The following is a 26,956-nucleotide window of genomic DNA, read 5'->3' on the forward strand; positions in this document are numbered from 1 at the left end:
CCCCGCACGCGGCAGGGCCGGGCGCGCGCCGCCCCGCGCGGTCGCAGCCGTGACGTGTGCGGGCCCGCGGCACATGCGCGGGGCGGGCGGCGATGGCGGCGGCGCGGTCGCGCGCAGGTACGGCGGGCGGGCGCGAGGGGCCCGGGGCGCGCGGGCCGCGGCGGGAGCGGGGCGGCCGTGAGGCGGGAGCAGCGCCGGGGCCGCGGGGCACGGAGCGGGGACAGGGCCGGACAGGCCCCGCTTCCCGCCCGTCCGGCCCGCCGCCGCCTCCGCCTCCTTTGCCTTTCTGCCGTGAGGCGCTTTCCGGCCGGCGGCGCGGCCCGGGCACGCGGCCGGAGCGGAGGCTGCCCGGGGGTAAAGGAGCCCTCACAAGCCGCGGGGCGAGCGGCGGGCGCGGGCCCGGGGCCGGCGGGACGTGGCGGGGCCCGCGTGGGTCCCGGCCCCGGCGGCCCGGCCCGAAGGCCCGCGGCGCGCTGCCCCGCGCTGCCCCGCGCTGCCCCGCGCTGCCCCGGCCCGCCGGGGAGCGAATAACAGCCGTGAACCTCGGGCTCCGTAGGGGCACCTTTCCCTCGGGCTTCTGGAAATGGGAATGCCTTTTTGCGCTCTGAGACGCGTTAGTCCCGTTTTTAACAAGTGCCTTTTTTGAGATTGGCCTTAGGAAAATAAAATAACTTGCCTTACAACTTTCTGTGTTTCCCATACGTGACGCATGTTGCCCACCAGGCTTTAGAGATGTAAAAGTAATGTTTTGAGACTTTTTTCTTTTCTGGTTTCGTTGGTTTTTTGTTTTTTTTTTTTTTTTTTTTTTTTTTTGTTTTTTTTTTTTTTTGGGGGGTGGCTCTTTGTTGTTTTATTTTTTTGGCCCCGAATTAAAATAGCCCGACGGTATTTGTTTCAAAGATTGCAGCTGCACTTTATTTTACTAGATTGCAGTTACGGAAGATAGACACCCGGGAGATTCTACCTTCTGCCATGGCTCAGTTTGGAGGACAGAAAAATCCCCCTTGGGCTACTCAGTTTACAGCCACTGCGGTGTCTCAGCCAGGTCAGTTTACACGCGGTGTTTGAACCCTGACATCTAGTAGATTTGGAGATTCCATACTTGGGTATGCACTTCAGAGTGGCACAATGCTAGCTAACTTATCTAAAATCTATTTAGGTGGTTTAAATCGGGAGTTTTTTCCCATAGTAGAGACTTTAAAAGTTGTTGCCTTATACTGTCTGCTTTGTTTGTTATTTGGTTTTCTTAAGGGGTGTGAGTAAAATCCCAGGTCAGTTTGTATTGATTGTTTCAGTCAATAAACAACATATTGAGTTACTCATATCCCAAGATGTGTAAATCAAATTACCTCCTATTAAATTACGTGGTTCTGGACTAAATACTATCAGCTCCAGTAAGGCATTACAGATTTCTTAAGTGCTGCCTGAGTTTCATTTCCTGGGCAGCCTGAATCAATGTTTACAAATTACTTTATTTATTTGTTTTATTAATAGATTAGAGATAATCCACATAGTGGAAAGTTCTCTGAAATTTGTTACTTGGATGTGAAGGGGGGGTATTTATTTTTTAATGTTAAATTAGAATTTAAATGTTCCTATAACCAGAGGTGTTGCCCTAATAATGGTAGAGAGTTTCCTTTGATTTGGCTAAGAAATGTTACTAATTGGAAGCTGCTGTTTAAAAAACCTGGCTGGCTCCATTTGCACATTGGTTTACAGCAAAGAAGGTTTGAAGCAAGAATGTGAATCTTGATGCATGATGAATTTTGGTGCTTCCATTTCCAGTTCTGGGGTGCCTTGTGCTTTCCTTGAGTACAAAGGAGGTTTTGTTTGTTAATTAAATGTCGGAGTTATGTTGTGCAGTGTGAGGAGAGTTCAGCAAAGCTGTGGCACTCGGAGGGTTCAGGGTGTTGGGTTCTGCAGTTGCTCCGGTTTGATGTGAAGTTGTGTCACACCTCCGTTTGTCAATGGCAGCCTGGCAGAGCTGGGAATGTGTGATATTCTTTGGAGGTACATCTCTGGGGAGGGACTCTCTCCTCTCCTGACTCAGTTTTCTTGCCCAAGGTGAATCCTCTCTCTGCAGTGTTTCCCGTGGGCACTGATCCAGTCCTGTTGTATCCCCAGGGAGTGACCACCCACCCTGTGCCTCGCAGCACTGTGTCCCCGTGCGCCTTTTCCTCCCTGCCCACTCTGCTCCATTCCCTGCTTAAAGTGTTGCTGTCCCTAAGCAGCTGCCCACAGGCAGTTTTTCCCTGTTTCTGGCGTAGCTCACACTTCCCTTATCCAAATGGCACCATCTCCCTCTGTAAGAAAATCCCTAACAGCTGGAAAGGGTTGGGAATGTGGGAGAGACAAACTTTGCTCTTGGTTCTCATGTCAGACTGGGGGAGATGCTGGGCTGGACTGTTCTTGGTGTGTTGGCTGATGTGACAGCTGATGCATCAAAAATAGTGGGGGAAGCTGGAGCACCAGCTCCATGTCCTGTTCCAGAGGGAAAGCAGCACAAAACCTGCCAAGGGGAGGAGCTGGCGGTCATCTTAGAGCTTGCTGAGCTGGGAGCAGGAGGGGGCCCTGGAGGAGGGGTGGATGGAGCACACCTTAGCCTCTTACCCCTTTTCTTATGCTTGTGACTCTGCCTTGGCCAGCCTACTTCTGAGCCTTCCTAAATTAAATGAAGTGCAGATGTAACTGGAATAGGACTGGTCAACATCAGTTTGCTGTGAGAGATTTTTCACCTGCTCAATGAAGCCAGCATCTGCAGGGATTTATAGCTGTTCATCTCACCCAGCAGCACCTGACTCAAGCATGAGAGCCACTAAAGATGTACCATTTGGTTGCACTTCTACCTTCTTCCTGTGCTAGCCCACATTCCTTCACATTCCTGGTGTCCTCTTCACGCTGTGGTGTCCTTCCCTGTTCCTGCTGCAGTCCACAGTCACCATGTCTGCATCCTCCTTCTTCCCCATGTGCTCTGTTGAATGCTATACCTGGATTCTTCTGCCCAGCTGCTGTTCTAGTACATGCTTGTTCCCCTGCTTTTTTACTTTATAATACATAGAAAGAGCACAGCAAGCATCTTTTGGAAGGTAAGCAGTGCTCTTTGACACTGCTGGGAGCTGAAGAAGTGTTTCTGCTTGAACTTGCCCCTTTCAGTGTGAAGTTGTGACCTTCCAGAGAGGCTGTATTCCTAAGGAAGTTCTGTCAGAGCTCAGGTGTGCTGACCAGCCTCAACTGCTGCTCACCTGTGTTGCACCCAAGAAATGGTGCATGTTGGCTTATCCTTGTGAATCTCAGTGTTAGTAAACTCATTTTAAAAACATCATTTCAGAGGGTTGGCCAAAGCTGTTACATGCATTTATGTGTGCCAGCTATTTTCATCCTGGTTCCTTCTCAAAAGCTTTGTGATGTTTGGGTATGAGGGAAGGAGATCTTGATTTTTGTGACAAAAACAGCATGATACATAGTTTTTTCCAAGCTATCAGAAGCATTGAGTAATGGTGTTAGAAGCCCAATTTGATAATTGCAAAAAAAGTAATATCAACATTGGGGGTTTGTGGTTTTCATTGTTTTAGTTTAGGGATTTTTGGTGGATTTTTTTTGAATTGCTGATGTGGATACTGCCTTGGCCATCCCTGCTGAAGAAGTAACTAAATGAGTTAAAGTTCTTAATTATGAAGGTGTGGCAGACTAGGTGTAAACTGATGTGCTGTGTAATGAAGGGTCTGTGATCCCTTTTGGAGGGCTTAATTACTCTCTGTACCTGTGGAATTAGAAGAGGGATGGGCAATTCCAGGTGCCAGCAGAGATCGATGTGTGAAGAGAAACTCCTACATGTAACACAGTGAATTTTTGTCTGCTCCTCATCTCATGCATTTCTGCATCACAAGACTAAAACCAGAATAAAGCCCCCGCCATGGTGGTTAAGCATTGTTAAAGCATTAATTAAATCATGCCTACTACAGAAAATGGTTTTTAACTTGCATAATGATATGCAAACTCCTGAAACGCCTGCAAAGGAGAATTCCCTCCTCCTCTCTAGCTCTTCATTTTTGGCACCTTTCTGGTTTGTGTCACAGTGCTTGCCCTGTGCTGTTCATGGGTTATGATGAAAAGCCTGGTTTTACAGAACTGTAGTGCTGGGGAAGTGCTGGCTCTGCTGTGTTCTGCCTGATTGGTGGTGTTGTCTTTGGCTTAATTGCATTGGAGTGAGGAATGGTGCAGCTTATGAGAGCTGAAATGCCTGGAGCTTAGTGTCTTGTTACTGCTGGTGGCCCTGTGAGGTGACTGAAACAACGTGTGAGAACAGGGTGAGCATGTGGTGAATCTCAGCCCACGGAGGAGCAGGAGCTGGGGCACAGTGTGCTGGCTTGCTGTAAACAGATGTCCCATGACAAATAGGCTGAGCCTGGTTTCTAGTGCTTGCCTGTTAAAAGGAGTGGTTTTGGGGTAGGTTGTGAGATGTTTGTATTGCAAGTGTGTGAAACTTAAAGAAATTTGGAAGCCCATGGACCCAATCTCACAATATCTGACAACTGTGAGAAGTGTCCCAAGCCCTGCACAGCCTTTACTGTAATTCTAATAAACCTATGTCACTTACCAAGGAGACATAAGTAGGTATGTATTTTGAAGATGTTTCCCCAACTTCTAGGGATCTCTAGGGCTTTATGGTAGGAAGAGAGTCTTCTAAATACTGTCTTTGTGTTGGTTGCAACAGAAATGTCTATAACCTAACCCAGAGCTGCAGCCTAGGACCTCAGTTTGTCTGAGCCCTTCCAGCTGGAGGTGCCACACAGTATTTGGTGCCAGTGGGAGTTGTTTGCACGGCATTTAAAAGAAGGCATCTCCATTGCTGTACTTGCTGAGATGAATACAAATCCTAAGAAGCCGCTGAAGATGCTTGTTGCCAGTAATAATAATGTGGCAGTCAGATGTCAGTTCCAGACTCGGTCTGATTAATTCTCTGTCTCTTGTTTTTCTGTGTGATTTTTCCTCTTTGTTCTCTATTTTTTTTTAACTAGTAATACAAACTCAGTTGGCTAATTAATTGAAGCCTGTTCGACCAAGATGAGTACAAAGATGAAAGGCAGTCAGATGAAAATCCTGGAATACTTTGGGGCACATCAGTGGGAGCAAGATGCAGCTTTGAAAAACTTGTTACTACAGGTGTTATGCTTTGAGAGGATCTTGGCTGTCTTTTTTGCCGTTTCTTAGTAAGTTGATCTGCAGTGTTGTAGATGATAGACAGATAGATAATATTAACCCAGTTAATATTAAATGCTCCAAAAGTGACAGCAGAGATGGCAAACTTTCTTGTTTTTTCTTAGTTGACAAAATGGGATAAAGGTCTTAGGATGGGCTGGGAATTGCTTGAGATAATTCTGGGTTATGCTGAAATGGAAATTGCCATATGAAACTGAAGAGCTGAATAGTCCCAAGATCTGGTTTTGGGAGTAAGCATTTTTGTGGGTACCGTTGGTACACAAAGTAGGAGAAAAGTTGTGAAATTTGCTTTTGTTAATGCTTCCCAACTCCATCCCCCTGTGCTGGAACACATTAGGATAGAACTTTGGACTGAATGACAATAGCTGGCATAGTCACCCATGTTCAAAGGTAACAGCATGGAGCAAATTTCTGCACTAATGGGAATTTCTGCTCGGCATGTGGAAATAAGAGGAGATAGATGAATGCATTGGTTATTTGCTGTGACTGAGCCAGCAAAGTATTACAGCCAAGAAAAGTGAAAGTTGTCCCAGGATACAGCAACAAAGCTGTTGAATTACATTTAAAGGTCTGTTTAAGGTGTGTTAAGTGAGACAGTGGTGAGGATCCAGTTCAGCTGGTGTCCTTCTGGATGGTCCAAACTACGCGTTCAAATTGAAGCTGGTGATGAAGCAAGAGGCAAGAGGCTCAAGACACTGGAGCATTTGTCAGCAGAGAAGCCTCAAATTTTGTTTGCTGGCTTCTAAAGAAATGCAAATTTTGGAATTTTCCAGGGGGAAAAGTTAATTAAATGCTTTATGCTGCAGAATGCTTGATTTCACTTTTAAAATACTATTACTTCCTGGACTGCTTACGTGGCAATATTTGATACAGATCATAGTGATAGCAATTATTTTCAGTGCTGTTTATGTATTTCTTTCCTGTTTCATTCCAAAATTAAAAGATGATCAGTGCCATCAGCAAAGACTGCTCTGCTGGAAAAGGCAGTGTGGTAGGAAGGGTGGGTGACATTATTCAGGACCTGTTGAGTGGGGTACAGCATTATGGTAATAATCACCAACTACAAGCAGTGTTTCACTGCATCCCTGGATCAGGAGTGAAAAGTTCATTTTGCATCAGTAAGAGTAGCGTGGAGCACAAACTCTGCAGGAATACTGTAAATCTGTTCCTCATTCCATTGTATGTCTTTGATGGCTTTGGAGAGAGAAGAACCATGTTAATCTTGAACGTTGCTCAGTTCTGAAGATGGCTGGCTGACCTGGTTTGGCTGGCAGTATGTTTCCCTGCAGAGTTTCTCTCTAGTTTTATTTAAACATGTGGACTAGACTGATAGTTTAATGATGTGATATATGATCATGCAGCTGCTGCTAACTTCTTGAAAAAGTCCTGCCAAAGAGGGAGCAGGTTTCCAGATACATTTGCAGTTTTTTGCTGAGATTTGCATTTTGCAGGGCTCTTTTTCACCCAAAAGATCCCTCTGTAAATCTTCAGCATACCTTGTTCAGAAGCATAGCCTGTGCGTTTTTGCTCCTCGTGATTTGCTTATGTTCTGTGGTGAATTAAAAGCTGGCACAACAATAAAATAAACTAATCTTTCCTTCTAGGCAGTTTGAGTCTGGGCAGCACAAACCCTTCCTATTAAGAGCTGGAGGGAGCTTGAGTCCCCTTATAGATGCAGACTGATTAAACCCTCTGTTGTTTCTAGGCTGTTCCTTCTCCACCAGCCCCCACTTCACAGGGGACAAAGACAGCACTGAGTGAAGCAAAAACTTGGTGATTTCAGAGGACACGTTTCATAAGCCTCTGTTTCATAGATGCTGTTACAGTAAAGCTTTCTCTTGCCCTCAGATAGAATGCAATGTATTAGTTTGCAGAGCGGCGCAGCAGTCTTCATTTGGCTCATCCAGAACCTGGAGTACCTTCAAGAAAGTACACAGGGGGGTAGGTGCAGGTGGAGATGACAACTACAGAGCTGTAAAACCATGAGCAGCTCCAGAGAAGGAAATATAATAGTCTCTGCTCCTCTGCTGTGGTTTGCTATTGGTAGATGAATTTAGAAGATAAGCTAGCGGGATGTGATCCTTTGTCTTGAATTTTGGAACTTGATTACCTCCTCGGCGAGCTCGGCCGGCGCGGAGCGTCGCAGCCTGTGCGAGCCGGGCTGTCCGAGCGCCGTGGGCGCTCACTGGCGCGTTCTCTCCGCAGCTGCCCTGGGCGTGCAGCAGCCCTCGCTGCTGGGAGCCTCCCCGACCATCTACACGCAGCAGACGGCGCTGGCAGCCGCGGGCCTGACCACCCAGACCCCCGCCAACTACCAGCTGACGCAGAGCGCCGCGCTCCAGCAGCAGGCGGCAGCCGCGGCCGCGGCCCTGCAGCAGGTAAAGCACACACAGCGGCCGGCGCTCCCCGAACTCCGTAAAGCTAAAGGATCCAGGAGGAAAGGAGAATGGAAAATGGTGAACATTGCAGTGTGAACCTGTCTTATCCATGGGGGAGGGCTGGGTTTATAGCTAGCGGTGGTGGACTTAATCTGTGAAGGTGGGAAGTTGGGCTGTGGAGGAGCTGATTTTTTTTGGCTGTGGAAAGCCCTTTGGGTTTGGCTGCATCTAAACTGAGAATTTTAAGTATCTCACATCATTATATATATCCTTTATGGGATTTTGCATTATTTCATAATGTGCCCTAAATACTGTCTAAGACTTAAGAAAAATTGCTGACTTTAGCTAGAAAGAGAACATCAGGGCCCACTCTAAAGGCTCAGAAAATTTGTTACTTAAATTATATACATTGATATTATTAGTTTTTTTTAAATTAAAATTGTTTAATGTTAATTGTTTTTATCTAGCGCTTGCTAAGCAGGTAACTTATATTGATATTATTGTGGTAATAATTCTCCTGTTTATGAGATATTTTGCTTTTATCTGTTTCAGCAATATTCACAACCTCAGCAGACTCTCTATAGTGTACAACAACAGGTTTGTCTGATTCTTACTGTGTACATCACAAATAACTTAAAAAATAATGTTGATTGTGTGTCTTGTAGGATTTGTCTCCGAAATCATCGTCATGTGGGAAGTGGTTAAAGAAACTTAAGTAATACTTTGTGTGGCAAAAGAGAGCTTGAAGTTCATAAACTTGGAAAGACGTATGCAGAATGGAAACCTGCCTACCTTCATGCAAAAACAAATTTTAAAAATACATACTGTTCCATGTGTAAATAATTCTCTGCTAAACTTTGCTCCAAACAGGGCCGTGTATTTTAACTGCTGGAAAGACGCTGCCCAAAAACATTCCCTTTTGGATTTTTATTTTTATATGATCTTCAAACTTAACAGGATTTTTTAAAAAGAATAAAAGTAGAAGGGAATTACATGCCTAAGCTCTTCCAGCTGCCAAAATTTTTTTGGTGTTACTATTAACTTTCAGTTCAAAAAAATTTTAACGTTTCTCCTTTCTGTATAAACCCAGGTTATACAATCTCAAAAGGAACCCCATAAGCACAGTTTTACAGATGTGCAAACTGCTGAAATGACCAAGCCCTAAAGAACTTGTAACTGACTCAGATTAAGCAAAAGCTCTTACTTGTAAAGAGGAGGTAGAATTGTACAATTTCCTTAAGCATTTAAAATTAATTTATAACTTTATTTATTTTAAGTTGCAGCAACCTCAGCAGACCCTTTTAACTCAGGTTAGTTTGGTTTTATTGTTTGGTCTTCATCCCCAAACACAGATAATGCAAGAGTGCAAATTTGTGACATCTTGGTATTTTAATCTGTAAAATGAACTAATATGAATGGACATTTTATTGGTACAGGTTTATTTTATCCAGATGTTAAAATATGCATAGCCTTGGTTTCAAAAATTAATAGCAACCACTTTTCCTTATCTTGAAGGGAACACGTGTGTTGATTATATGTTAATTTTTTTTGTTTGAACTTCAAGTGTCCAGTTGTTTTGCAGTAAATAACAAATGGGGAAAATTTTTCTCTTCTTTGTGAAGGAATTTAATTTCCTGTATTAACAGGATGTGTATAAAGATGTTTAAAAAGCCTTGCTGAACTTGACGGGTTTAAAACATGCAGCCATTTAACACATTGCAAATTGCTTTAGTTCCATTTTCACTTGAACTTTTAAAGCAGGCTTTAAAAAGGTAAAAATGTTTGACTTGATTTCATTCTCTGACTGTGTTCTGCTTTTGTAAGGGAAGCACTGTTAGGGAAGGGTTTGTGTTGGCTTCAGCCTTTACCGATTTCTAATATTCCAGGTGGCATATAAATGCAGAAGGACCTCTTAAGCGTTTGTTTCTAGCAAAGCTGGGAATTTATCTCCACTTCAGGGCCACTGCATGGGTTACCTGTAGACAGTAATGCAGTCTTCATGCTTTTTGTCTGGACAAGGTGCATTTTTGGGGAAAGCTGACTCTTGTAAAAAAGGATAAACAAAGCCAGTCTTCATTCAAAGTAAGAAACACATGATCTTCAAAAAAACCCAACAAAAGCCACAAGAAACTTCCACCGTCTGAAAGTGTCTGTTCTAGGTGCTATAGTCATTTTGAACTGCTGTCTCTGTGGCTGAAGGAGCTGTTCCCTGTCCGTGTGCCAGCTGTGGCAGGACTGAGGGTTGCCTTTGTTTTGCTTGCAGCCGGCAGTCGCACTCCCCACCAGCCTCAGCCTGTCCACGCCCCAGCCGGCGGCGCAGATCACCGTCTCCTACCCGGCCCCCCGCTCCAGCCAGCAGCAGACCCAGCCCCAGAAGCAGCGTGTCTTCACTGGCGTGGTCACTAAGCTGCACGATACTTTTGGCTTTGTGGATGAAGATGTCTTTTTTCAGCTTAGGTAAGCTGCGAGCACTCGCCTGCAGATGCACTCTGTGATGCTCTCAGTAGTCAAAGGTTTAGATGATTGCACATTAATTCTCTGTGCAATAGTGTGTTATTGTCATTCAACAGTGAAAGTCAGAGAGGTTAATAGATGCTGAATCTGAGGTACTTCATGTGAATTTTTGCATTTTTTTAATACAAAGCCCAAAGCTGGGAGACCCAGAGGTTGCTAGCTTTGTGTAATAGACAATTGCAGAGTTTGTGGGTGATTAAAAGCATAAAACCTTCTGTCTGCATGTCTTAACTTGGGACTGTTTGGGGAACTTTTCCCTTAGAGCCAAAGACAGGGAATTACTAAGTTCCTGTGCATTCCTGAACTGAAGCAGGTAGCACTAATGCTGAATTTGGGGGTAGTTGCTCTTCCTGTAAACTTTTTAAAACTAACTTTGCCTACTTTCTCCCATCTTTAAATGTAACATACAAAGAACCTAGCTAAACAAGCCTCTCACGTACATTTTTTGTAACACTTGCAGTGCTGTTAAAGGCAAGACACCTCAGGTGGGTGACAGAGTTCTGGTAGAAGCTACTTACAATCCCAACATGCCGTTCAAATGGAACGCCCAAAGGATCCAGACGCTGCCGAACCAGGTAGGAGGGGCTGGCCGGAGCGCGGGGCAGAGGCCGGCTCGGGTGCAGCTCGCTCCCGACGCGCCGTGTCTCTGTCAGAACCAGAGCCAGGCGCAGCCGCTGCTGAAGACGCCGCCGGCCGTCCTGCAGCCCATCGCGCAGCAGACCTTCGGCGTCCAGGCGCAGCCACAGCCGCAGTCCCTGCTGCAGGCGCAGATCTCGGCAGCGTCCATCACGCCTCTGCTCCAGACGCAGCCTCAGCCGCTGCTGCAGCAGCCGCAGCAGAAAGGTGCTCCTTCACTCACGCTTTTTTGGGGGCTCGCTCGGGGGCTCAGTGGGTGATGGTTATTTTCTTGTTCCTCAGAAGGCTGAAGTAATAGCTGAAATAATATGGAGGGGACTGTATTGAGTTTTCAGATTGAATATGTCTTCCTGCAGCTTTTGCAAGGCACATTGCCTGCAGTAGCTCAGAAATCACCTGGTTAGTGAAATCCCCCTGGGCTCCTGTGCACGTTAAGATTTTGTAATCCGAAAGCAAATGCAATATAATTTTTGTTGTTTCACAGACGTGTAGGGGATTTGAAAGTATTAATAGCAGTGCAGTTCTTCAGCATCTTTCTGCAGTTTCCCACAAAACCAGGTTTTGTGTTGTTAAAGCTATTATTTTTTTTTGCTTATTAATTTCAATTAGCCATGTTTGCATCTGAAAGAAGAAACAGTGCCAAACGTGGCAAATCTGAAACAAAGGTTGCGAAGTCTCTTGAACTTCAAGCGGCCAAGGAATCAGTGGTAGAAGTGATAATACTAGGACTGGTCTTAACACAATAAAAGCAAGGGTAGAAGAACCGAAGCAGAATTGTTTTGCATAAATGCTTACTATAATCTAAGTAGTCATAGTTGTTCATTGGTGTTTAGTAGCATTTGCTCCACTTAAATCAGTTGGTTAAATGCCTTGAGGCAAAGAAATTATGTGCTGAGGGATTGATGTAGCAGTATGATACGCTGATTTAGGAATAATTTTTCAGATGCCAGTCATTTTTATGTATGAATAGCCTTAAAATGAGGATTTCAGTTTTCCTTCAGTTCAGAGAGTAGGTAGTATATCTGTAAGTTAAGTTTTTGAAAAGCCTTAGCTGTTTATTAAGATGAATTCTATGTGTGTAGGTTATATTAGCTTCCAGCTCAAGAAGATGCTTTTAAACCAATTTCACTTAAATAGAGTGTCAATTTGCCTCAGTGAAGAAAAGCTTAGGTCTCTTGAGTTTCTTTGGGTGGGTGTTAACAATGGATAAATTTGACTGTAGAGTTAGAAAATGTACACAAGTGGAACATCTGTAATTGGTGTTTACCAAGTGTATATAGGTGCCCCCTACTCTGTGTTGATGCTGTACATTCTGTTTCAGGTGGTTTGTTGCAGCCCCCAGTCCGTCTGGTTTCACAGCCACAACCAGCTCGAAGGCTAGACCCACCATCCAGATTTTCTGGGAGGAATGACCGAGGTGGAGACCCTATGCCAAACCGAAAAGATGACAGGAGGTATGTAGACCAGACTGCAATGTGAGCATTCCATAAAGACCCTTCCTCACCCAGAGCTGAGCTGCTTGCTCCAGAGTGGGTCAACAAGACCCGCAGGTTGTGTTACCCTTAGGAATTAGGGAACAGTTCTTGTCTACCTGAAAGTAAGGAGTTGTGTAATCAGTTTCTCTTGTAAAGAGACTGTACTGAAACTTCCCTTTTTTGAGTTCCCTCTAACAGCTCTGGCTTCTGTTGAGCTAGAAATAATTTTGTGTTACCAGCCTGCAAAAATATTTGTATTTTGTGTGTGTCCTTTAAGCCGCGAGAGAGAGCGAGAGAGACGTAGGTCCCGGGAGAGATCTCCCCAGAGGAAACGCTCCCGGGAGAGATCGCCCCGGCGGGAGCGGGAGAGGTCCCCGCGGCGGCCCCGGCGTGTCGTCCCTCGTTACACCGTGCAGTTTTCCAAGTTTTCATTGGACTGGTATGTTTATGGTGCCAGCTGTTTACCTACAGTTCACCTAATCATGGCACAGCTTACTGTGAGCTGTGTCAGCCCACGTGTGTGTCAGTGAGTGTTGAATGATGATCCTGACTTCAAAGAAGGGTCAAGTGTGTAGTGGCTAAGAACCTTGTATGATAAGCTTGTTGGAGGTTCTGTGTTACTTTAGAATGCTATTGCAAAATAGCTTTGTAGCGTTGTTTAATGAATGTGCCATAACATGCAGACACCTGAATTGGAAGAGTGTTTAATAGTTACTTTTTTTAAAACTTCATCCATGACATTCAAACGTAGTGTTCTTGAGATTTTATATATACAGCATTAAATACACAATGGTTGTATTGCCAAGTAGTATACCTGTTAATGATGTAGTTTGTTAATAGTTCTTAATTGCTGTACCTTTCCAATACTGCTGTGTCTTTCAGCCGTAGCTGTGATATGATGGAGCTGAGGAGGCGTTACCAGAACTTGTACATCCCGAGCGATTTCTTTGATGCTCAGTTTACGTGGGTGGATGCTTTCCCTATGTCTAGACCATTTCAGCTGGGAAACTACTGTAACTTCTATGTAATGCATAGAGAAGTAGATGCTATAGATAAGAACACTGCTGTCCTTGATCCACCGGACGCTGATCATCTCTACAGTGCTAAGGTTTGTATGCTTTTCCACTGATGCCACTATTCATTAGAAATTTCTTTTATCAATCGAGTGCAAAGCTGGGTATAACTGAACTGAAAATATTCTGCAGCCATTTGAGCAAAATACAGTGTTTTAAACTTTTCAGTAAAAAGCTAGTATGTAGAGCTTAAAGAATCATGGCTGAAATTCAGCTTGTTTTTCTGTTACCAGAGCTGTGCTAAATCTTGCATTTACAGAGGGCTCTTCCATTGTCTGCACCCAGTTGCAGTGATGTGATTATAGGAAAGAAAGCCAGCTCCTGCAAGGTCTCTCAATGATTTCTTAAGCAAATCATTTGGAATAGTTAACAGAGTACTTTTTAATTCTTCAAAGATACTTTCTCTGCAGTTTGTTAATCTGTTTAGTGGGATTTTTTTTCCTTCTTTCCTATTCATCTCAATATTTATTGTTTTGGTTGAAGTAGATTGAGAGCTGTCTTTAACATGTAATACTTCTAACACACATTGGCAAAATTTCAGACCTATTTTAATTACGTACTTCAAATGGAAGAGGTTCTAGGAATATGTTTTGATAAAGGGGTCTTTTATAAATGATTACAGCCCTTTATGCAGCATATTTTGATATTCAGATTGAGGTAGACTCAAATTAATCGCCTTCTGTGTACAAAAACTGTAAACCTAAAGTATCAGACATGCTGGTTTTTCAGTCTGGGCAGAGCAAGAGCTGCCTTTCAGAAGGCTGAGCTTCAAAACATAGTCAGTAACTGAGAAGGAGCATTCTGTTTTATCATACACCTGTTTAGGGTATAGAGCAACCTTGTTAAGTTTTGGTATGTGTTTTTGCAAGTTGTGGTCATTGCTTATCAGTCGTAGTGAGACCCTCACCAGACTGCTCTGATTGCACCACAGGTGATGTTGATGGCTAGTCCTAGCATGGAAGATCTCTACCACAAGTCATGTGCTCTGGCTGAGGATCCCCAAGAACTTCGTGATGGATTTCAGCATCCTGCTAGACTTGTAAAGGTAAATATGCTTCAATGCCAGACACTTTTGGCAATAAAGGTTGGTTAAAGAGCTTTGCCATTTTTGACAATAGAGAGGAGCTTGTAGACAGCTGAATGATGACTTCATTTTTCCTCTGAAGAGACCTAGCTAATATGTCAATTCTTTTTTCACTTTATTGGATCTTCACATTTACTGCTTTGTTCCACTTAGTTAACTTAAAATAATTAACTTTGTTAGCTGCTTTTTACAAGCACTTATTGATTTTGTAAGGGCTCAGCTGTGAAGAGAATACACATGAAGCAACAGCTAAGCAGCCGGTGTGTTAAGTGAAATTTAAACATTAAACTGAACAAGCTGTAAGTGCTGTGGTGTTTCAGGACAGCAGACTTGTTTTCCAGTTAAATTCTAACTTACAGCAAATGGAAATACTTTCATTTATAGGTATGATGCTCTTGTGGTCTCACCTTCCGTAGCTTTTCTTCATCACTTTTAAGCAGGCACATCTCTAAATGTGTATCTGAGTTAAGACACCATTTAAATTACTGTCTGTCTTGTGTTAGAAAGCTTTTCATTGCAAAGGGACAAGCCTATACCAATAAACAAACTTAATGGAAAATCTTGAAAGCAAGAATGAGTGATGATGTTTTAAACCTATTCCATTGCTGAAATAATCTGTGGAAAAAAATAACTGAACTCTTTCTTGACTGATTTTCATTTTCAGATTTCAAAATAATTTCACAGTTTACTCACGGATTTCAGTGTGTGTGCTATGAAATATTCTTTGCACTTTGGGAAAATGACTTTTTACCCCTAGCAGGGGAACATTCAGAAGACTCTTTTTGTCTAGTTTTTAGTGGGTATGAAAGGCAAAGATGAAGCTATGGCTATTGGAGGACACTGGTCCCCCTCACTGGATGGACCTGATCCAGAAAAGGACCCTTCGGTGCTGATAAAGACGGCAATTCGTTGTTGCAAGGCTCTTACAGGGATTGACTTAAGTGTGTGCACGCAATGGTAAGTACTGTACTGCAAAGCCAAAGCCACTGTAGAAATAAATACTTGTCTGTTACCAGGACTTAAAAAAAAAAAAAAAAAAAGCTGGAGAAACCCTTTTTTCTTTGTCAACTGCTCTTGGTAGTTCAGGTGAACTACTCAAAGGATGTTCTGTTTGGTAATCAGTTTGATTGGTGCCAACTGTGCTGAATACTGCATTAAGAACTAATTTAAAATTCTGGGTTTATTTTGACATGTTACACTGTAATTTTTTTAATGAATGTGCGTTGAAAATATTTTTCATTTTGTGCATAGCTGGAGAGGATCGTCAAGAGAACTTCATTTCATTATTCTTTTGTTACAAATAAATAGCCGTTTGTTATACAGCCATATTTTCTCTTGATGAGTTTCTGTCCTGTGTTAACACTCGCTGTAGCTGTACCAATACCAGGAAAGCCTATTGTATGCTAAATCTGAAGTTCTTCAACAACTTCTATTTGCACATAAAACCTACTTGGGCTGAACAACAAGTTGTATGAAAAGCATTTTGTTGATTTTCCTCCTTTTCGGTTGCAATACCTTTTTGCAAGTGTGCCAAAAGAGAAAATATGGCTTCCATAATTTTTTTCTTTAGATAAACCTCAAGGTCTTGCAGCAAAATTTCTTTACTTTGATGTGCTACAAGTGATCTAGGCTCTTTAAAATGTATTGTAGAATTTTTTTTCCAACATGCTTCTTCCCTTGCAACAGGTACCGTTTTGCAGAGATTCGCTACCATCGCCCTGAGGAGACCCACAAGGGGCGTACGGTTCCAGCTCATGTGGAGACAGTGGTTTTATTTTTCCCGGATGTTTGGCATTGCCTTCCCACCCGCTCAGAGTGGGAAACCCTCTCCCGAGGATACAAGCAGCAGCTGGTCGAGAAGCTTCAGGGTGAACGCAAGGAGGCTGATGGAGAACAGGCACTGAACGCTAATCCCTTTTTCTATTTCTGCTTCTCACAGGCACAGGAACACAGGCACAAAATGCACACCACATACTACACTACATACATACATAGGAGGAACATAACTGGTAACAATGACTGGTAAACCAGCTTTCAGCAGTGTAGTGAATGTTGCTTTTTATTTTTATTTCAGCTAGTTCACTAACTTAAAATGTGTATGCTGATATCCCAAATGGAATTAAATTGTGCTTATGATGCGCAGAAAATTTTTTATCGTAGACATAGTTGCTGGAATCTGGGACCAGTTGTTGAGTGAGATTCAGTTTATGAATAGCTGTCTTCAAACATTTTGCCATTTTCTGAAATTTCTAAATTCTCTCTTGTGGCCAGTTCTAATTGTGATATTTGAAATTGAACAAACACTAGTCTGAAGCATCTGAATTTCAGGCCACGTGGCTGATCAGCATCTTGGAATAAGGGAAGGTCTGACTGAACAAAGAGTAATTTGGGGGATTTAAAATGTGGGGGAAGATCACCCACTGTGTGGTTACTGGAGACCAGCAGTGTCTATGTAACCCCAATATCCTTTGTGGTGTTGCTTATCACCCTTTTGTGTTCCACAGATCTGGCTTGTATTGGCTGAGTGGCACTGTGATCATTTATAAAGTGGTAGAATGTGTGTGTGAACTTGTCTAAATAATAACTTTAGGAGAAGACTATCTGAAACAGTTGTGACCTTGCACAGATCAGCATCAGAATTTAAAAAATAACTGAAATGCTTTCAGGCTTTCTGAATTATAATTTTGAAATTTTGTTTGTCAGGATGAAGAGGAAAAGGATGATGGAGAAGCTAAAGAGATCTCTACGCCTACACACTGGTCTAAACTGGATCCAAAGACAATGAAGGTAACAAACACTTCTGAAAATTTGATTCCATTGTACTTTTTCACTTTTAAGACATGACCTGAAATGCAGCTGTATGTTCCCTGAACTAAGAAAGAAAACTTCTGTAGTGTTTTGCTTAATTTATAGGTACTAGGTGTGGTATCACAGTATGAAGGGATGACTCCTGGTTGTAGAAAGTGGAATGCAGCTAATTGAATCTATTCTGAACTTTGTACAATTAAAGGGTATCACATATGGTGCATGAACTGGAAAACAAGAGTTCTGCTGTAATCTGCCAGATTACTACTCACATTAAAAAAATGTGGGGTCTCAAATACTTAAGTGATACATTTTTGTACAATTACTGCTTTTTAAAACTATGTAAGGAGACAAGTTTCCTCGAAAGCAATAGTAATAATAAACTGGTTTACTTAAACAAAATGCTTTCCCTGCCTCTGTGAAAAGTTCCTCAGAAAGAAGTTTTTTTTGTGGAAAACATAAGTTTAAATGTAATATGTTTTTTGTATCAGTAACTATTAGTGTTTTTCAGCACACGTTTAAAAACTACAGTTGACTTCTCAGTGTTGTTGATTTTTACCTCACTTTCTCTACCAATCAAATGTTATGTGATGTCACTGCTTGATACCACTCACAAGGCTTTTATTTACCAGGTAAATGACCTTCGCAAAGAATTAGAAAGTCGAACCCTCAGCTCTAAGGGACTGAAATCTCAGCTGATAGCTCGACTGACAAAGCAGCTGAAAGTAGAGGAACAAAAAGAGGAGCAAAAGGAGCTAGAGAAGTCTGAGAAAGAAGAGGAAGAGGAGGAGGATAGGAAATCTGAAGATGATAAAGAGGTTAGGATTTCGACATACTTGATTTAAGTCCTAAGTATACATTAAATATATTAAACATTTGGATAAATATGTATAAGCATAAAAAGTAGAGGCATGTGCCTACTTCTGGGATTTTGTTGTTCTCAAGTGACTGTACTGGGAACTCCTGCTATGCCTTGAGCTGCTGAATTGGGAAGAAATCTTGGCCAGTTTGAATTACTTTGTATCAGCCAAATCAGCTGAAATGTGCCACTGCACTAAGGGTGTCTGAATTAATGTTTGACCTTAAATCTAAGAAATAATAGATCCAAACCTCCTGAGAAAAGGCCTGCTCAAGACAAGTGAACACATGTAACAATTCCTTAACTCCTTAAACCTACATGAAATACAGTTCCTTAGTTTTGTTAGCCTCTGTGTCTCACAGTCCAGCTTCTTCACATGACAGATGGTTTGCTTGGGTTTGTTTTCCCTTATTATGAAGCTTTTGGATACTTGCTGTGATTGGAGTTTCTCAGTTTTTTGGTCTGTAGTTGCAGTGCTTACTCTGGTTTGCTCTTTCACAAAAGTAAACAAAATCTGCAGTAAAGCCAAAGCTCAACCACAGAAAGGGGGCAGAAATGTTTGGAGAATGGCTTGTGCTTGAGTTACTTTAAACCTGCTTTTTGTATGTTGCCTGCTAACCTGTATGGGGTGATTGGAAGTTTTATATTTTTATATATCTCTGTAAACCTTGTTGAGGGAGGAAAGGCAATGTGCTTGCTAATTCTGTCAGCTGCTGCTGCCTTCTCCCACAGCTTGGATGGGGTTCAACTAGCTTGGGTTTTTTGCCACAGCTTTCTTAAGGATTGAAGGGGAGCTGGCTTTTTATAAAGCACAAGCTCTGCCATGACTTTTTTTGTAGTCAGGATACTTCAGTATTATATATGTTTTGTAACCTTTTGTTTCATTTGCATGAGGTATATTTATATAGATTGCATTTCCCATAATTTAGAGTTAGATAAATTGTCATCTGGTACCTGTTAGAGCTGTGTTGGGTGTCTTTGGAGAGATGCGGTCTCAGGGTCTGCGGTGCTGGCATGACCCCAAGAGCGTAAAAGTCCTCATTTCTCAGCCCGTGCAGCCAGAGAAGGAGTCTGAAATGCACAGGGTCGGCTTCTCAGGGTTGTTTATTTTTCCTTATCTAGAACATTCTCTCTTTGCCCTGCTGAGCTCTGTCTAGCAAGGAGGCCATGGCGTTTTCTGCGTGCTGCCTTTGGTGGTATTTACATTTGATATCAAAAATTATGTGTACTATATTTACAATATTGTGCCTATACCTATCATCTATGTTGGACAGTGTGTCTGTACCTGAAACCAATAGAAAAGTGTCACCATCACACCAAGACATGGAGGACAAGGAGAAGGTCAGGACATGCCCAGATCCCTCCATCTTGTCCCCCTGAACTACATTCTAAAAACCCCAAATTTCTACTTTTTCACCCTGTGTTAATCCAAATATCACACTACTCAAACTCTTGTGGTTTGTAATTCCTCATACAAAGTTGGCAGCTTTTTCCACGGGCTAAAATCAAAGCCACAGGTGGTTTTTTACTTCATGCCAGGGCTTGGAGACAGCCAGGGCAGGCAGAGGGATGTCCTGGGCTCTGACAATGAGGTATGAAGCCTTTCTCTTCCTTTGTAAGGAGTAAAGAGCTCGCTGTGCTGCACAGCCGTGCTTTGCTTTCAGCAGCTTAGGCTTTGCTTTGCTCAGGAAAGCGGTGAGTCCCAAAGACTAAGGTAGAGGCTGACACTTCAGCTTTGGAATATGCTCCATGTTGATTTTTGGTCCCTTTTTAGGAAGAGGAAAGAAAACGCCAGGAGGAGCTGGAACGCCAGCGGCGGGAGCGGCGCTACATCCTGCCCGATGAGCCGGCCATCATCGTGCACCCCAACTGGGCAGCCAAGAGCGGCAAGTTTGACTGCAGCATCATGTCCCTGAGCGTCCTGCTGGACTACAGACTGGAGGACAATAAAGAGCATTCCTTTGAGGTAACACAGCATGCTGCGCTTAGCTGTTCTTGTTGCTTTGTAATCTCCCGGGAAAATTCCTACATTGCTGAGTCCTTGGTAAATGGTACGATAGGAATGTCATCACTGCGTGGTATCCAGAGGAATACACGGGTTTTCAGGTATTGATTGGAATTTGTAAAGTTGTTTAAAGATTCCATGTTCAAGCCAGATAGTAAGAAATCTGACATTCTGTAAAATTCTGATATGGTATAAGTTGCGAAAATTGCACCTTATATAAGTTTTTAATACATGTTTTAAAACTTTTTGTCACTTCTCTTTTCTTTCTTCTATATGTGCAGGTATCATTGTTTGCAGAACTCTTCAATGAAATGCTTCAGAGAGATTTTGGTGTCAGAATTTACAAAGCACTGATTTCTCTCCCAGAGAGAGAGGACAAAAAGGACAAAAAAAGCAAAAAAGATGAGAGAAAAGAAAAAAAAGAAGAAAAGGATGATGAAACGGATGATCCGAAACCTAAAAGAAGAAAATCTGGAGATGATAAAGATAAAAAAGAAGAGAGAGATGAAAAGAAGGTCTGCATTTTAGTTCATATGCAGTCCTAGCCTGTCTCGATAAATATTAAAGTGTTTCTGTTTCAATTTTACATTATTGCTTTCAGGAATTCAGCTCTTCAATCATTATTAGTTAATTAATTTGACTTTTTGATCTATTTAAATATGTTTCAATTATATTCGGTAATTTAAAATTTTTACAGGTGTATTGAGAGTATTTTAACATTCAGCTGTATCACATAAATTTCTATCTATGTTTTTAGGTGACTAAACATAAATGTAGGCAAATTTTAACTGAATGGTAATAAGGTTTTTACTGGGTTTTGATTCTGACTAGATAAATATTTAGGAACTTTTGTTGCAGAGGGAAGATAAAAGGAAAGAAGATTCTAAAGATGAAGAAGAAACGGAAGATGACAATAATCAAGAAGAATACGATCCAATGGAGGCAGAAGAGGCTGAAGATGAAGATGAAGGTATCTTCATCTATGTATTTTGTGACCTTTAACAAATTCTTATCATCACTGATTATGTTCTTTCAAGGTGGAGAACGCACTGGAACCAGACAATATAAAATTGCATTATTGAACTAATTTTATTTTAGTAATTTTGACCAGTTCTACATAAAGCGTAAGTAACTTTATGTCAGGCATTTATGAACATAGTGAATATAAACTAGCAGTGGTGCTCTTTATAAGTCATGCGTATAGAAGTGGTTTTATTTTTTTCAGAATGCAGACCACTCGCAACTCCCATTGAAGTCAGTAGGAGATGTGAGTATTCAGCACCTCTGAAAAACCAAGCCACTTTTATGTGCCAAACTTCCTACTCCTCAGTTCTGGAATGCCATCTTAGTTTTAGCTAAGACAGAATGTAGTGTGGGTGCTCTTCTGCCCATGTTACGAGGAGTTGGTTTTTGTTGGAGTGGAGTTGTGTTAACCTGAAGAAATAGGGAAAGGGTCTGGAGGACTCTGCAGGCAATGGCAGCGGCTCTTTCCTTGTTGTGCTCAGGGATTCAGAAAGGTGTAAAACATGGTGTGTGCTTTTTGGTGTGTACTGTGGGTAGTTGCCTTTCTGTGGAGAGGATTTGCTAGACGTTTGGGTTTGAACTGTGTAGATACTGCTGTCCCAGCATTTTCAATTGTGTTTTTGGCAGAGTACTGCACCAGCCTTAAAAAGCTGATGCTAATCTGTGGTTTCCAGAAGAACTCCTATTTGCTTATAATTTGTATGTAAGAGTGGCCTGGGCTTGTCTGTTCTGTACAAGTGCTGCTGCTTCTCCGAATCTCTCCTAGTCAAGAGTTACTGAGAAAACCCAACAAGCCATGGAGGTGCAGGAGAAAGCAATTGGTTCTCAGGAAAAAGTTGGTAAAATTAGCCAAGTGTTGTAATACATAGGTTTTCCCAAGTTTTCCTCACAAGGAAGGTGAGCTTAAAGCTGAACTTGGCACGTGATTCTCTGACCCAAGACTTGCACATAAGGTACAGACTGCATGCCAAAATTCATCCCAGCAGTTGTCTCATCCCTTTCTCTCTTTCAGTCTAGTTTTATTGTACTGCCTACCTTGAGACAAAAAAAACCTGTCATTTGTAATTCACATCTAATAAGTGATGTGGTCTGCAACTTCTTGGAGAGTCTAAGTCATGGGAAGAGTAATCTCTCACTCAACATGATTATAAACACATGGTTTTAATTACATAGTGTATATGGGTTTTATTATTTGAAATATTTGAGAGTAAATAATACTGAATTTGAATAGGAATAACCATAGCTGAATTCAGACTCTGCCAGGCCTCACTGGGGAGACCTGTGGTAATTTCCTGCACACCACTTAAATAAATGGAGATGTTGACAGCACTCATTTTGGCCTAGCTAGCATTTATTTCAGCTTTTCTGTCCTGCGTGTGAAACAAACACAGGGAAAAAATTATAAATGGCTTATGTTAAAATAAGACTAGAGAAAAATCAGAATTTAACAGGGCTCACTTCAATGCATTTTTAAATTATTTTTCAGGGAAGTATATTGCAGATGTTTGGGAGTTTATCTGGACTTTTATAGTGGCAATATGTATTCTGGTAATGGTTATAGAATCCTTTGCTGTGGGTATGTTGAATTTTCTTTCTGTTTTTCAGACAGGGACGAAGAGGAAATGAACAAACGGGAGGACAGAAGAGAGGGAAATAAACATTGTAAAGAGAGGCCATCTAAAGATAAAGTAATTAACACCTTTCTTAATGACTGCATAGACCTTGTTAGAGGTGTCCTAATTACAGCTTAGCTTTATTTTTATTATAAAACCTGTTTTCCCTTTGAAAACCGTTGTTTAGTAAATTATTGAGGGCAGAAGGGATGCTTCCTCTTTTTATAATTAGATTAATTCTATGACCATTTTTTACATACTAGCATGAATAAAAGGAAATAGTGTCTACTAGCTATTACTATCCATTGTGATGTATTTCTTCTAAATACTGAAAGATTACTTCTCATATATAGGTTAAATTAGTCTTAAATAACATGATCTAAGTAGGTAATTGATGGTAATATTAATTACTTGACTTAAAGTAACAATAAAGTGAACAGAGAAAAAACTTTCGTTAAGTCAGAAGTTGGTATATTTTTGGAATGATATTTTAACTCTCTAATGAGCCCATGATCAATTTTCTGTAGGAGAAAGACAAGACCCAGATGGTAACTGTTAACAGGGATCTCCTGATGGCTTTTGTTTATTTTGATCAAAGTCATTGTGGATACCTTCTGGAGAAGGACATGGAGGAGATCCTGTACACTCTTGGACTTCACCTGTCACGTGCTCAGGTTTTGTATACTACTAAAAAGCTTTCCAAATGTTACAGGACTGCTTTAAGTGGGAGAAATGTAATTTACCTTCTAAAAGCTTTACTTACATACCTGATCTCTTATTTTTATGCAGCCACTTCATATTTACAATGAAATAAGAGTTTAATGCTTTGTAAATTGACTGGGAGTGAAAAGGTGAAGTTTGCAGCTTATAATATGCCCATACTGTATATGTATCTTTTGTCTCTAAATTGTATTTATTCTTTTCTTAGTTCATTTTCATTTTAAGCCCCAGTATGTTAAAGTTCAAAAAGTTATACAATTTCTTTTAAGTTTTCCAAGCTAAACCATTCTTGTTTAGGTAACAGGATGTCTGGATATTAAATAACGCCATTATTTCTTTCCATGTGTTGTAGGTCAAGAAGCTGCTTAATAAAGTAGTGCTTCGAGAATCTTGCTTTTACAGAAGACTAACAGATACATCTAAAGATGAAGAAAACCAAGAGGAGTCTGAAGAGCTACAGGAAGATATGTTAGGTGGTATTTTTTTCCCATATACTTCCAGAGAGTTATTTCTGTGTGATAATGAGAGTTCTGAGGTACTTGATTTCTTGCAGAAACTAATTGAGCCAGTTTGGAAAAGTAAATCTTCAGCAGCTGAAAAGTAACAGGGTTTTTTTTGTGCTTCCAGCAGCCCTACAATAAATCTTAATATCTTGGAACAGGAAAGGGGACAGAGATTCATGTTCAGTATTGATGAACATTGTAATGTTCATCAATGTTCAAAAGTAACAGGGTTTTTTGTGCTTCCAGTATATATTGTTGCAACTCTAGGGTAAATATTGATATCTTGAAACAGGAAAGAGGACAGAGGTTAATGTTCAGTATTGATGAACATCATTCCATGTTATTAGTTTTGAGGTCAGAAGCCTCAGAACTGTAGGGAGTAGAAAGGAGCCTGAGTTTTGAAGACAAATTCCTGCAGGAAAGAGGCATAGAATGATGCCTTGAAAGAGAATGCTGCTTTTTGGCAGGGGGGAGAACTGGGGTTAGAGGATGGAGAGAGGTGTGAGGGACAGACCCGCAGCCTTGGGTCTGTATTTGTTCTCCTGAGGAGTGTGTGAGGCTGCTCAGGAGGATGATACTGTGGTTATTGAGCACAGCCCAGCAGCCCTGGGTCTCTGTTTGTTCTCCTGGAGTGTGTGAGGCTGTCAGCAGGGTGGTACTGTGGTTATTGAGCACAGCCCAGCAGCCCTGGGTCTCTGTTTGTTCTCCTGGAGTGTGTGAGGCTGTCAGCAGGGTGACACTGTGGTTATTGAGCACAGCCCAGCAGCCCTGGGTCTCTGTCTGTTCTCCTGGAGTGTGTGAGGCTGTCAGCAGGGTGATTCTGTGGTTATTGAGCACAGCCCAGCAGCCCTGGGTCTCTGTTTGATCTGGAGTGTGTGAGGCTGTCAGCAGGGTGATTCTGTGGTTATTGAGCACAGCCCAGCACACCTGGGTCTCTGTCTGTTCTGGAGTGTGTGAGGCTGTCAGCAGGGTGACGCTGTGGTTATTGAGCACAGCCCAGCACACCTGAGTCTCTGTCTGTTCTCCTGGAGTGTGTGAGGCTGTCAGCAGGGTGATTCTGTGGTTATTGAGCACAGCCCAGCACACCTGGGTCTCTGTCTGTTCGGGAGTGTGTGAGGCTGTCAGCAGGGTGATTCTGTGGTTATTGAGCACAGCCCAGCAGCCCTGGGTCTCTGTTTGATCTGGAGTGTGTGAGGCCGTCAGCAGGGTGACGCTGTGCTTGTTCCCGGCTGTGACCCCGCAGGGAACCGGCTGCTGCTGCCCTCGCCCGCGGTGAAGCAGGAGTGCAAGGCCGTGGAGGAGAACGTGGGGCTCATCGTGTACAACGGAGCCATGGTGGACGTGGGCAGCCTCCTGCAGAAGCTGGAGAAGAGCGAAAGGGTGCGGGCAGAGATAGAGCAAAAGCTGCAGCTACTAGAAGAAAAAACAGGTAGGATGTTACTTTGAAGGCAGCTTACAGGGGTGCAAGGCACTGAGACTTCTTAAGTAAAAATATCAATTTGGGTAATATTTGTGGTCTAAATTTTATTCAAGTGGAATGCAAGACTTCAAATGTAGTCAGAATTAAATATTATCAAATGGTAATTCGATTCAGTTTTTAATATTATTTAAAAATTAGTATTATATTGTTGCACACAAATAGAATATTAAGATGCAAAGTACAAAGCATTGGAAGTGACTTGACGTTTTCATTTGTTCCCTTCCTAAGATGAGGATGAAAAGACTATACTACAACTGGAGAATTCTAACAAAAGTCTATCTGCGGAGCTAAAAGAAGTAAAAAAGGACCTTGGCCAACTGCAAGAAAATTTGAAGACCTCAGATGATAAAAAATTGCAATTCGAGGGTCAGCTGAATAAGACAATCAAAAATTTAGCTACTGTTATGGATGAAATACAGAGTGTTCTCAAACAGGTTAGAATTATTTAATTCCATTTTTTTATTATTGTAAGCAAACTTCTGTAGATTATTATTGAAACAAACACTTAAATATAAAATCAATTTTGACATGAATTCAGGGCAGGAGTATCTTAACACATATAGAGAAGAAGCTCAATGTTTGATTGATTATTTAAAGGTAGCAAATTAAATGTGTTTTTTCTTAACCTGCAACATATATTTCTGACTTCAGTGTTTCAGTGTTTTTAAAAATGTGTAAATGTTCAGGTAGGTCTCAAACTTATGAATGTTTTCCTGTCCTCATCTTGTCCATCCCAGGAGCAGTCGAAATCTGCTCCTCTGTTTGACTGGTCAAGAGTACTTTTTCAAGGTAGAATTCAACTATTTCAGTCTGTGGGAATATCTCAGTAAAATGAGTTTTAAGCAAAACCCAGAGCATTTCTACCCCCCAGTTTTTCAGGAAGATACTGGAATTGGCTATAACTAAACTGAACAGGATACCAGTTCACATAGTATTTTAGAGATACAAACAGTATCTGTGTCTCATGCTGCTTTACAGTTTGCATGAGAAATACAGCTTGTACAGTTCTCTCATCCTCTCCCTTTTTCCTTTTGAAGGACATTGTGAAGAACGAAGATAAAGATCAGAAATCCAAAGAAAATGGAGCAAACGTATGATAAACTGCTGCTGTTTAGAAGAATGGTGTTACATAATGTAATATAAATCATGATACCAGAATGTATGGGAAGTGATGCATGTTTGATTTTAGTAGTATAAATATCTTAGTTCCAAAAGATGTATAAAGTTTTATGAATGTGTCTGCTCCAGAAGATTGCTTGTAATTCTTAGCATTCAAGTTGAGACACTCCTCGAGTGAAAATAATTTTGCATTGCGAAAAGTTTTAGGATGAACTTTGTTATAGTTTTAACCCTAATAAAGTTCATCAATGTAACAAACAGTAGCAAGTATTTAATTACCAGATGTTTTTTCATTGAAGTCTAGTGAAATCAAAATTTTCATTATTTATAGACTTGCCATTTTTTGGTTTTTGTCTTTATTTTGGTCTAATTAGTCTTTTTAAATTCAAATACAAATCACAAAGTAGCATGCTGCTTAATTTTACAAGTAAAGTTTTTTTTAAAAAACA

At 41.7% G+C, this 26,956-nt stretch overlaps 1 protein-coding gene and 1 non-coding gene across 9 annotated transcripts; both read left to right on the forward strand.

Moving 5' to 3' along the window:
• CCAR1 (cell division cycle and apoptosis regulator 1) lies at nucleotides 1–26,956 on the forward strand. Of its 8 annotated transcripts, none has more exons than XM_030275599.4 (26): nucleotides 1–117; nucleotides 927–1,045; nucleotides 7,426–7,676; nucleotides 8,151–8,195; nucleotides 8,876–8,908; nucleotides 9,862–10,055; nucleotides 10,573–10,687; nucleotides 10,766–10,955; nucleotides 12,070–12,202; nucleotides 12,501–12,662; nucleotides 13,106–13,331; nucleotides 14,228–14,341; nucleotides 15,171–15,337; nucleotides 16,067–16,277; nucleotides 17,084–17,167; nucleotides 17,818–18,003; nucleotides 19,819–20,010; nucleotides 20,331–20,564; nucleotides 20,908–21,019; nucleotides 21,275–21,316; nucleotides 22,678–22,760; nucleotides 23,213–23,359; nucleotides 23,758–23,878; nucleotides 25,152–25,337; nucleotides 25,617–25,822; nucleotides 26,426–26,956. In XM_030275599.4, the coding sequence occupies exons 1-26, from the start codon at nucleotides 74–76 to the stop codon at nucleotides 26,483–26,485; spliced, it is 3,657 nt and encodes a 1,218-aa protein (XP_030131459.4). In that variant the 5' UTR covers nucleotides 1–73; the 3' UTR covers nucleotides 26,486–26,956. The 8 variants fall into 8 exon arrangements, with proteins under 8 accessions (XP_030131459.4, XP_030131460.4, XP_030131463.4 ...); XM_030275600.4 differs by having other exon boundaries at nucleotides 8,882–8,908; XM_030275603.4 differs by having other exon boundaries at nucleotides 7,426–7,598.
• LOC115495889 (small nucleolar RNA SNORD98) lies at nucleotides 14,956–15,019 on the forward strand. The gene has a single exon (XR_003961214.1). It is a non-coding gene; the product is annotated as a small nucleolar RNA SNORD98 (small nucleolar RNA).

The sequence above is a fragment of the Taeniopygia guttata genome, chromosome 6, assembly GCF_048771995.1.
Source record: "Taeniopygia guttata chromosome 6, bTaeGut7.mat, whole genome shotgun sequence".
In the NCBI taxonomy this organism is placed as follows: Eukaryota; Metazoa; Chordata; class Aves; order Passeriformes; family Estrildidae; genus Taeniopygia; species Taeniopygia guttata.

What these genes read in the sequence shown, in the direction of transcription:
- CCAR1 (XM_030275599.4), top strand. Translation starts at nt 74, where the DNA reads ATGCGCGGGGCGGGCGGCGATGGCGGCGGCGCGGTCGCGCGCAG. An exon ending in GATGTCTTTTTTCAGCTTAG is followed by an intron (nt 10,056 to 10,572) that starts GTAAGCTGCGAG and finishes TAACACTTGCAG; the next exon opens with TGCTGTTAAAGGCAAGACAC. An exon ending in TGGATCCAAAGACAATGAAG is followed by an intron (nt 17,168 to 17,817) that starts GTAACAAACACT and finishes TTTATTTACCAG; the next exon opens with GTAAATGACCTTCGCAAAGA.